Source organism: Phoenix dactylifera, chromosome 1 (genome assembly GCF_009389715.1).
Source record: "Phoenix dactylifera cultivar Barhee BC4 chromosome 1, palm_55x_up_171113_PBpolish2nd_filt_p, whole genome shotgun sequence".
NCBI lineage: Eukaryota > Viridiplantae > Streptophyta > Magnoliopsida > Arecales > Arecaceae > Phoenix > Phoenix dactylifera.
Window position 1 is genome coordinate 7,597,771 of NC_052392.1, and position 11,971 is coordinate 7,609,741.

General features: G+C 39.4%; 1 protein-coding gene across 2 annotated transcripts; it reads left to right on the top strand.

Annotated features, from left to right (window-relative positions):
- Positions 1–7,305: 7,305 nt before the first annotated feature.
- On the top strand, positions 7,306–11,536 carry LOC103697598 (lipase-like). 2 transcript variants are annotated; one of them, XM_008779489.4, is made up of 8 exons: positions 7,306–7,770; positions 7,872–7,966; positions 8,104–8,207; positions 8,337–8,437; positions 8,739–8,842; positions 8,937–9,374; positions 9,484–9,615; positions 11,099–11,536. In XM_008779489.4, exons 1-8 carry the CDS (start codon positions 7,531–7,533, stop codon positions 11,259–11,261), a joined length of 1,377 nt encoding a protein of 458 aa, XP_008777711.2. In that variant the 5' UTR covers positions 7,306–7,530; the 3' UTR covers positions 11,262–11,536. The 2 variants fall into 2 exon arrangements, with proteins under 2 accessions (XP_008777711.2, XP_026657099.2); XM_026801298.2 differs by having other exon boundaries at positions 7,531–7,770; positions 9,484–9,688; positions 11,099–11,233.
- The last annotated feature ends 435 nt before the right edge of the window (positions 11,537–11,971 follow it).

Below are 11,971 nucleotides of genomic sequence, written 5' to 3' on the forward strand. Positions count from 1 at the left end.
AAGTTAGGCCCTAGAGGAAGGAAATGTATCTTTATAAGATACCCAGAGCATTCCAAGGGCTATGTTTTAATAGGTGAACAATATGATGGAAGTGTGACTGAAATTGAATCACGAGATGTGGATTTCATAGAAGATGAATTTCCAAGCAGAGGAGAGGTTGATAGAAACTTAAAACTCTATGAAGTTGTGGATCAAAGGGAAGGCGCTCCAAGTGGCCTAGTAGAGGATGAGTAAGAAATTTCTCAAACTCTTAGGGATAGTGGGAGTGACTCACTACCTAGTGGGAGTACACCATTAGAAGATGATCAACAACAACCTCAACTGCGTAGAAGTCAACGTGGAAATATTCCCCGTCGTCATTTTGAGATTGAAGGGGAAGCTTTCATGGTTGCTCCGCATGATGATGATAAGCCCAGAACAATTGACGAGGCTCTCTTATCTTCTGCTAAAGATGAGTGGATAAAAGCAATGGATGATGAGATGGAGTCAATGAGGACAAATCAAGTCTGGGATCTGGTAAACCTACTACCAGGGCAAAAGACAATTGGGAACAAATGAGTTCTTAAAGTCAAACGCAAGGCGGATGGGTCAATCGAAAGGCATAAAGCTCGCCTTGTGGCGAAGGGTTATACCCAGAAGGAGGGTATAGACTATGAGGAAACTTTCTCTCCGGTTGTAAGGTTTGCCTCAATTCACCTTATTATGGCCATTGTTGCAAAGTTTGACTTGGAATTATATCAAATGGACGTTAAGACTGCTTTTCTCAATGGAGAACTAGATGAGGAGATTTATATGGATCAACCAGTTGGTTTCGTGGTAAAAGGACAAGAGCGCAAAGTATGACAGCTCAAACGGTCCATTTATGGCTTGAAACAATCATCTAGGCAATGGTATCTTAGATTTCATCGAGCCGTTCTATCGAATGGGTTTACGATGATCGAGGAGGACCATTGTGTCTATGTTAAACGGTCCAAGAATAGTTTCATTATTTTGTCATTATATGTTGATGATATCTTATTGGCCGGAAATGATTAGGAGCTAATTATCGCCACAAAAGAATGGCTATCCTCCAATTTTGAAATGAAGGATATGGGTGAGGCAGACTACATTCTGGGAGTTAAGATCTTCAGAGATCGCTCAAAAAGACTTTTGGGCATGTCTCAAAAGACCTATATTGAAAAGGTTCTTAAATGCTTCCAAATGTATGATTGTAAGCCTATTGACACTCCTATAGTGAAAGGTGAAAACTTATGTCAAGAAATGTGTCCTAACCCTTCAGAAGAGATTGAGAAAATGTCTCGTGTTCCCCATTCTAGTGCTGTAGGTAGCTTGATGTACGCTATGATGTGTACACGACCGGATATATGTTATTCGGTTAGCTTAGTTAGCAGATTTCAGTCTAACCCTGGGTTCCTTCATTGGAAAGATGTTAAGAGAGTTCTGCGATACTTCAAAGGAACGATGGACTATGTGCTCTGCTATCAGGGTTCGGATTTGCAGCTTATTGGCTACACTGATGCTGATTGGGGCAGCGATCTAGATGAGCGCAAATCGACTTCTGGTTATGCTTTCTTGCTTAACAATGGCGCCATTGCCTGGAGTAGCAAGAAACAACCCTGTATAGCCTTATCGACCATGGAGTCGGAATATATAGCATGTTCAGCAGCCGTTCAGGAAGCAGTTTGGTTGAGGAGGTTCCTTCGGCACCTTCGAGTTGTCAAGGATACTTCAGATCCTGTGACGATTCATTGTGATAGTACGGCAGTGATTGCCTATTCTAAGGATTCCAAGTATCATGGAAGAACCAAACATATAGACATTCGATATCACTACGTGAGAGATATGATTGCGCATAAGGAGGTGGTCCTGAAGCATATTTCTACAAGTCGCATGGTTGCAGACCCCTTAACTAAGCCTATAGCAAGAGATGCTTTTAAGGCACATGTTAAAAGTCTAGGGTTGCATAGATTTTAATTTTTTCTTTCTTTCTTCAATTGATTCTGATTTGTACACCTATTTGGGATATCAATGAATATGATGTTATTCACGAATTGTTTCCACACATCTTTCATATGTTTGAACATATGATGTAAAAGGTATGTCAACAAGCAAGATTGGCTCACTCACACGAGCAATCGCCTCTGGCGCTTGGAAGCGAGCAGAGATGAGACATTGTGTCTCTTGATATCTTTTGTGGTTCAAGAAGAATTGTTGACACAATTAAATGTCACCTTAGTCGGAGCTAAGATGAGGTCTATCTTGTAAAGATCATACATGGATATCCCACAATTCATGTAGCTTGTGTTTTAGCCAGATGCAAGATCTTCATTTGGCGCCTTGGAGAGGCGAGCAAATTTGAGAACTCGGGTTAGGCGCTTGATGAGCGACTAGACTAAGATATGTACAATGGATCGAGACATACGCTCTTTATCAAAGAGAACTCCATTGTAGCATGTATTTCATACTGCATGTGCTTTACGCGACCAATTAGGGAAGTGAGAGAATGAATCCCTGCTTCCTCACTGCGTGAGTCCTTGAGTCATTTGACTTATTTTTAAGCCCTTGTTTACCTTTGACTATGTCATAAGACTAAGGTTTTGATGTCTGCTACTCTAGCGTGTTGCCTATGACTAGATTAATGCAGTCTAAAGGGGCATTGCTGGGAAAACGGTTATACCAAGGTTAAGTGGCATGAGGGCGAAGAGAAGACTATTCATTGACACATTAGTGAGTGTATTTACTGTCGACAAGTTATGGCGCCATTTTGTATAGTGACATAATCGTGAATACATTACGATAATGGTTTAAGGGTCAAGCTTTGTTTTGAGTATTTATGCTCAAGAGGGATTAAAAAGGGCTTGATCTGGTGTGTCTGAATGAGTCTAGGGCATAATGAGACACTTAAGGATGTTGCTATGCTGGTCTTCACTCGTGAGAGATTTGGTGTAGTGCTCCCACATTTTTTTTTTTTTTACATGTGTGCTCGATAGTCGCACAACCTGTTTGCTAGTATAAACAAGATTGAGAACACTTAAGGAGATGTCTGACTGGGGTCGTGCCCACTATGTGCGAGTGGGAGATGTAATAAAGGGAGGGCGCCCTTAGTGGGCGCTCCCCCCTTTGCTGGCAGTAACGCATGGCTTTAAGCCAGGCGTTACATGCCGTTTTGCCGGCCCAAATAATGCCAGCAAATGGCCATTGATGGCCGGATTCAAATCCGGCCATCAGTTATATTTTGGGGGGCCTATATAAAGCCCCTCCTCCCTAGTTGAGTGCACATGAACATGAACAAAATTTCTTCTCTTTATTATTTTAGCGTTCTCTCTTGATTGGGGCATTCAGGCTGTGGAAATAGTGGGCGTTGCTCCTGTAGAGCGTTCCTTCACCGAGTAGAAACTCTGGCGGATCAAGCTTTGGGGGTTCAAATCTTGGAACACGTGAAACAATCCTTGGAGGATCAAATTTCTAAGATTATTAGGTATGCAAATTTCCGCTGCAATATTTATTTGCATACTTGATGTTGGTTCATAGGATTTCTAACATCAATCAACCTTGTCCTGCAAGAGCATACTTCACCAGCGAGGCGTTCTTCCTACTAAAGCCCAAGCTTGCGATTTTATAACAATCCAAGACCTCACCCAAAATAGTTAGCTGGAGCCTGAAAAGTATTATTTGGATTTTTGATCCTGTATAAGTATCCAAGAGCTGAAAACCACGCCAGTATTAAAGTCTAGGAAACTAGATACAGTATCTGACTACAAATAACATCAAACCAAGGAAGTTTGGGAGTCTATGGTTCTTTAGATGATGAGCACGTTTGACACATGTGATGACCCGTTCCTTCATGGAGAATAGCTTGACCTACAGACGAACACCCCAAGTGTCATGTGTATCACATTCACATCACAAACCCCTCTGACTATATGTGTGCATGAGCCTCGATGACTCAAGTGTGAATGTAGGCGTCCTTCAGCTATATACGTTCTTCATCCTTGTTGAAAAATTAGATTAGATGGAGCAAGAGGGATGGGGCGTGAACCATGCGTTCCAATCGGCATGCATTGGTGTACTTACTCGTCATCAATTAGATGCTGGATGCGAGTGATTTGGGCACGATGCCGGTCTGGTTAACACCACCGACCTATCCATGTATTACACCAATCCCTAATTATCGCATCATTATAATGAACCAAGTGGTAATCTAATGCATAATCGATCAATAAAAGTAACGCTCAGAAAGAAAAAAATACATAGCTGTAGGACGACCCACCTATTGTGGAGTCAAGATTCTCTGCAGTGTATATTTTGCACCGTAGAAATTTGTGCACGTCATCCAATCATAAAGACGGACGGCCATCTAACATACGATGCATTATGTATGGCATGCAATCCGATGTGACCAACTATGCTTGTTTGGTGGCCATTGTTTTTATGTTAGATGAGTGCGGTGAAATGTACACTACAAAAGATCTGAACTCTTCATTGTATTGGTTGACTTTTCTAGGCTCGATAGTGTTTGGTCAACAGTGCGCCTGTGCTAGATCTGGACCCAAAGGTGGTCGTTCAACTATCACCGTTGACTTTCTAAACAAGGATTTCAACGGTACTTTATCGCCAATCCGGACCGTAAAGCGTAACGGGGGGTTCATCATTGGTCGCAGCCGTCGCTTTTTGACTCGGACCCAAACAACGCCTTGACGTGTAGGACACGCGGCAGCATTTATGCTTCAAAACAAAAGTTTGTATAAGTTTCCGTCGCCTAAGAAAAGAGACAGCGACGTGGTGTAATATAACTCGTCAAGACCGGACACTATTAGCAAAACAACCTAATAGATTATTTTAGTGGAGGAGATTACCATGTAAGGTTTTCTTTGTTTGAAACCACGACCAACCACCTGTCTTTCTGGAAAGCTCTTTTGGCATTTGACAAGTAGCGTATACATCGCCAGGGCCTTTGATTGGTTACGCTAAGAAAATGAAAGCTCTATCGCCATGCCTTGGATCAGAGAAGGCATGATGGGTCATCAAACACCAATAATATAGTGTCCTCCCTTGTTCTTTAATAGCTTATGATCAGGAAAGATCACCGCATAATGATTTCTCAATTTGTTGAATCTGTGAGATCTCGTGCAAGCGTATATTTAGTTCTATATCAGTTATTCACCGAAGAGATTTTAAATATTTATACAGAATTAAGCCACTAGTCTTTTTAGGTTATGTTTTGGGTTGTGATAGAATCAATGCAATTTTCAATCCAAGATCAACAAATATATATGTCTTGTTCTTCATAAATAGAACCAATTAGAAAGAAAAAAAAAAGGAGAAAAGAAACACACTAGTGGCTAAGTGCTTGTGATGTAGTTACTAATTGTGTTGATTGTTGAGATTATTATTTTAATGAAGGTGGGCTTTCGACCCATGTTGCTAATAGAAGTATCAAGAGTGATTACCACTGCACTCACTACGAATCTATTTAAATTATAAAAATAAAATGCATTATATACATAAGAATGTCCCATCATCCATGCCTACTAATAAAAGTGCTTGTTTTTTAATTCCAAAAAAGTAAAAAATTTTCCAAGCACGACGACTAATATTGCCGATCATAATCTTGTTAAAAAACAGGGGGGAAAGAAAATCTCACCTCTAGGGCATGTTAAAACCCAGTCTTGGCAGTAATAATGTTGTTAACAATTGGTAGTTCAATTAGTTCTCATCTATTTCTCCAAGTGAGAGGTCTTAGTCTCAAACTTAATTACCGCCAGTTCCTCCAAGTGATAGGTCTTAGCCTAAAACTTAGGTATTCAGTAAATCTCTTATGCACCAAGGTAAATCACATCATTTTTTTTCTATAACTTTTTTTTTTTCTTAAATCATGACCGGTGAGCTTCAGAACAAGGCCGGCAAAGCCATATGCTCAGCTCACGCCGACGGGCGGCATCGTGACCCATTCGTATAAATATACCAACTCATAATACAGCACAAAACCTCTAGTAGAGATGGCAGTATTTAACTTTTTAATCCGTTTAATTTGATTCTACCTATAGTAGGTCAAATTAGATTATCTGTTTAATAAAATGATCATATTTGATTAGAATTTTTGGCATATTTAATCAATAAGTCAGGTTCGAGTTGAATCAATCTTGTATCCAATCTAAGCAGAATGGTTTTTCTTTGACTCAGCCTTATCCAATGTTAGCAACGACCATGGGAATATTAATGCTTTGTATTATAAACTCCAGGAGGAAAGGGAAGAAAAGAGCAAGGAATTGACCCAAGGAGGGCAGAAACAAATCGTCTCCAGAGAATCCAAGAAATTTCCTCACAGAAAACCACCACTCTTCGTCACGAATGAGGCGGACAAGCAAGAAAAATTGACCGCAACAAGGGACCATTCCTTGGTAAAACCATATGCATAGAATAAAATAGTGTGTCGGTGTTTCCAAACTTCCTCTCGCGTATCGGAGCGAGGACAAGGCGCCAATTAGGACACGTGGCATCTCCACCCACACGTTATATCTTTTGAAGGAAAATCTTATAAAAATAAGTCCCACATTTTCAATCTATTATCTACATCTAGATTTTATACTCAAGTACTATATATATATATATATATATATATATGTTTTTTTGCAAAACAGTTAACAACCAGAAACTCATCCAAATAGTTAAAAAATATTATTTAAATTTTTTAATTTTATATAAATATTTAAAAAAGTTTCAGTAAATAACTAATATAAGACTAAACATGTACCTGCAAGTCATTCTAACTTTTACGTCCTCAAAATATTGCAGCACATCGAACATTTTCTCCATCTCCTAAATTCAATGTTTACGGTCGGAGGATGAGCTCCACTCTCAAACACCGGCGAATTAAGCTTTCTAAATTACAAACAACAAAGCAAATCAAACAGTAAATGCTTAAGATGATGCACCCCGATACAGACTAATGCTTTGCCTTAGATGGTCAGAGTTGAATCATAATGCTTTAGTTTTAACAAGACTAGACTGGCCAACATTTGGCACCCAGCTTTTTCTCTGAAACTCAGCAACTTGCCTCCCAAGTTTGCAACAGCATTGTATTAGATAGGGTCACCCCATTATTATTAATAAAAAGATAAACATAATTAAAATATAATAAAATAATATTTTTTTAAAATTTATTTTGTTTATTTTTAATTTCAAAGTGGCACAGTAGAACTCTGGGACCACACGGTGGAACATGAGATTGTTGTGGGAGGTGTGGCAAATACCACATGCTTCCCGAGACCTTTCTAGATTCTTTCGAACATAGAAACCGAGCCCCGAACCTCATCATTTCCCTCCTCTAATAGAGCAGAGAAGAAGGAGAAAAAAAGGAAAAGAAGAGGAGAGAGAGAGAAAGAGAGAGGAGGAGGAGGAGGAGGAGGAGGAGGAGGGGAAAAGAGATTTCTTCCATTCTCTGTTCCATCCCCTCCTTCTCTGCTACATATTTGATTTTTTTTCATCCCTGTAGAGGAAGTCGGGAAGCGTGCGCAGCAAGGGAGCGAAATGGTCCGGCTATCCCTGGGAGTCTTGGGATTAATGGAGCTCTGCGTAAGCGCTCTGGTCCATCTTCTATATGGCTTCTATGTATTTAGCACGGCAGCGGCGGGGGATCTCTCGCAGGCGCTCTCCGATTGCTTCCGGCCTCATGCTGTTAACATGGCGAAGGAGAAGGTGGTGGTGCCTCTGGATGGGTCTGTTCCGCCCATAGTTCTGGTCCATGGAATCTTTGGATTCGGCAAAGGGGTATGTGGTAGTATGATTGTGATATGGTCTTGTTGTGCATTTGGATGTCGCATTCTTCGAGTAAGTTCTTTTTTTTGTGGGGGATTTTGCATGAATGGCAGAGGCTTGGAGGGTTGTCGTACTTTGCCGGGGCTGAGAAGAAGGATGAGCATGTTCTTGTGCCTGACTTGGGCTCTCTGACAAGCGTGCATGATCGGTAGGCTTGCCAAATGGACTGGAATGTGGTTGCTTGATTCAATTTCTTTTCTTTTTGTTTCCCTGTTTTCTGTTTTTAGCTGTTCTTGTTTTGTGATTATAATTTGGCAAGAGTGTTGTTGGGATTGATGGTTTCAGGGCACGCGAGCTGTTCTACTATTTGAAGGGAGGGCAGGTGGACTACGGGGAGGAGCATAGCAGGATTTATGGGCATTCGCAGTTCGGGAAGGTTTATGAACAAGGTAGTAAGAGGAGCATTTGCCTCGAGATTCATTCTCTTATTTTTGTGTTTTTCTGAAGTCCTTTGATTTCATCCTGTGACAAAGTTTTGGCTAATTCTTTTCGATTGGTGGATTTGGATTTGATTGCAGGGCACTATCCATTGTGGGATGAACACCACCCAATTCACTTTGTTGGTCATTCGGCAGGGGCGCAGGTCATCCGAGTGTTGCAGCAGATGCTAGCTGACAAGGTCTGCCTGTTTTCCACTCTGCTCTTGAATAAGTTGGCAAGATGGCATTGAATTTTATGGTTAAAATATATTTCTTTGTAAGTATATCCTCAATCAATATATAAATCGAAAGGTTAAAAAAATCGAAAAATCAAAGAAGTTTGAAAAAAAAGTAAAATTTTTCAGAATTGGTAAAACTATTTCGATCAAAAGTGTATCACAAGGAAATCTACCGTTCATATTCGATTTCTATAGTATAGAAAAAAAAAATAAAAAACATTAATTACTGGTGATTCTCATGACCACTATTTGTTGAATTCAGGAGTTCAAAGGATATGAGAACACTTCTGAGGATTGGGTACTCAGTGTAACTTCATTATCAGGTGCACTCAATGGAACCACGAGAACTTACCTAGATGGAATGCAGTAAGTATGATTAAATTTAGTCATCTGGCCTGGTGTTTGACAACATGTTTCTTTCATACTTCAGTCTTTTGCTGATCCGGAGGTTTTATCTCAGACCAGAAGATGGAAGGTCTTTGAAATCTATTTGCCTGCTCCAGATCTGCCGCATAGGAGTCATAGTGTATGATTGGTTTGACATCTCATTGCTCAAGAATTACTATAACTTTGGGTTTGATCACTTTGGGATGGGATGGAGGAAGATGGGCATTTCAGGTCTTGTCGATCTGCTATTAGGGAATTCAGGGCCATTTGCTTCTGGTGATTGGATCCTGCCCGACCTTACGCTTCAAGGCTCCCTGAAGCTAAATTCCAGCCTGCAGACCTTCCCTAACACTTTCTACTTCAGCTATGCAACTAAGAGAACAAAAAAGATTATGGGTGTCACGGTGCCATCGGGTGTTCTTGGAATCCACCCTTTGCTCTTTATTCGAGTCTTGCAAATGTGCCGATGGCGGTTTCCCTCAGATGCGCCTCCTCCCTACAAAGGTTACAGGTGTGTGGTGCGATTTGCTGAATTAGAACAGCATTAATTTTGTAGTCCTTGACATAACATTTCGCTTGTGAATGTCGATGGAACACTTATGTTATTTTGAATGTAACAGGGATGAAGATTGGGAAGACAATGATGGGGCACTGAACACAATATCCATGACACATCCTCGCATACCAGTAGAACACCCAAGCCATTTTGTTGTGGATGATGCAGACTGCCATACCATGCAACCAGGGATCTGGTTCGTGCTCCTTTCATCAGCACAATAATTTTAAAATCGACAAAAAAATGGCATGTGAACAAGGATTCAGGCAGTTAAGCTAAATTTTGAATTTTATGAACTGGGTCTATTATGCATTAGTCCATTATTATTTCCAATCCAGTGAGAAACAAATCATTCAAAAGTTTTTCAGGTGTCATTATTATCACTGATCATCCATCATACACCATTTGTTTGTAAAGATTTTTCTAAATCAAAGATGTTTACTTCCAACTGATTGGTTCTTAATATCTAAAGCTATAGATCACTCTGTTGTTTTAAATTGTCCATTATTCAAGAACTGCAATCGAGCATTTTAAATTGTGAAGTTCAGTTCTATGCTTTCTTAGTTTAATTCAAGAACTTTTGGTTCACAGCGGGACAAGATGTTGTCTTCAGATTTAAGACACCTAAACTCTAAGGAATCCTACTATGTTTCTAATCACATAATTCTTGATGCACAGACTCCATTTTCCAATATACTTCTTGTTTGCTTGGGCCTCTGAGAGTGACCATGAATCTTTCTGTAATTCTGAATATACTCCACGCATTCTTTGCAAACTTTTAGCAGTATTTTATTCATAATATTCCTTATTTCACTTTGTATTTTATAAATCTCAGGTTTGCTAACCACAAGTGATATGAAATGGAAATTTTTATTACATGCACAAACCACATACACTACTATATGTTTGTTTTTGGTATTTCAATGTTGCTGATAGTTTAGAAAAGTCGTCTTACTAGATATTTGCATTCCCCCAAGTAGTTTTTGATATATTTAATATGGCAGCTTTCATTGCTCATGAGTCATGAGTACCCCAGCTGCTATCATAAGTCCAGCTACCAGAAGGGGTTATCTGTTCCTTTCCAACTATCACATTCACCTGCATTGTCACAAATAATTTCTTGTACTTGAGGTACAAATTATACTTAAATTAATAATACGGCCATTATAGGAGAAACTCTTCTTGATTCTAGCTTATACAGTGCATCTTTAATTGTCATAGAAGAGAACATGAGTGCAAGGTATCATATGAATGCCAGAAATCACAAGTAATGTTGAATGGGAGAGAGAAATTAATTTCTTGATGTATTTGAATGAGCTATCCATTACATAGAATTCTTGTCAGCACTTTATTTGGTAGGAGAACGAAGATTAGGCCTTTCGAAAGCTTTCCTGACTGTAACGGTGCTCAATTATGCACCCCATGAGCATTAGGGTTTTTCTTTTTCATATTTACTTATCAGAAAATGCTCATGGGTGCACTTGGGATTCAGAGACAAGGTCCCTTTATAATATTAACTAGACCGATAGTTTCAATTATTTCTTCAATAAATTTTCTTTCTAGAAAGAAAACTTTTTCATTTCACTGTTGTGATGATCAGACCCATCATCTTTATTGGCAATGCTTTTAACTTCGAGTGAGAATATACTGACATGACTGGTGGTGCTGGTTTCTTACAGGTACTATAAGATTGTGGAAGCTGATCACATTCTTTTTATTGTGAATCGGGAAAGAGCAGGAGTGCAATTTGATCTTATATATGATAGCATCTTTGAACGTTGCAGAAAGCATGCATTTAGGACCACTCCGCCGCCAACGCTGCCTAATGATGGCCGCTCATAGACTTATATTCAGTCCATTTACGCATACACAACAGAAAGGTATCAAGAGAGAGAAGCAGGGTTATGGACTTTTGGATACTCTCTGATTTTCTTTTTCTTTTCTTTTTGAATGGATATCATCTGGGTCTTAACAAGGGGCTCAAAATTTTCATTTTGTACACCAAAATCATCTTCAATATTTCAAACAGGTATCTCCAGGAATCTTAGATGTACATAGTTTTTTATTTCATGAGAAGAATCGAAAATGGCAATTACAATAATTTCTTTCGTGGATTACTTTTGCAGTCAGTTAAGATGGATTGGGTTTGCACAAAAAGATAAACTTGTAAATCTCAGCTCCTCTTCTAGAAGATGCATCATTCACATATTAATAATCTAGAAAACCTTCACAATTTGTTTCTCCAGAAAATCAACCATGGCTCTTCTGCCCTCCAAAACTTTAAAAAATCCAACTATCACTCATCCAGAGCCTCTATGCATGTGGTCCAGTGCTACTTGTCAGCACAGATCAACTCATGGATTTGGCGAATGTGTTCCGAAATAATTTAACTCTGCTGCAATGTCAATTATGTCCATACTTTAAAAAAAAAACATAAATTATCACAAATTTCCTAAATGATTCCTGAGTATTTTGTCAGACCTGTAAGTTCTGAATTGTTAGCTAAAAAACTTGTCTCATGGATTCAGAAACTACCATGCTCTGTAGATTAC

Bases quoted from the DNA above. Each gene is read 5' to 3' on its own strand.
- LOC103697598 (XM_008779489.4), top strand. From the start codon at position 7,531: ATGGTCCGGCTATCCCTGGGAGTCTTGGGATTAATGGAGCTCTGCGTA. The intron at 8,843-8,936 runs GTAAGTATGATT...GTTTTATCTCAG, and splicing joins ACTTACCTAGATGGAATGCA to ACCAGAAGATGGAAGGTCTT. The intron at 9,616-11,098 runs GTTCGTGCTCCT...GGTTTCTTACAG, and splicing joins ACCATGCAACCAGGGATCTG to GTACTATAAGATTGTGGAAG.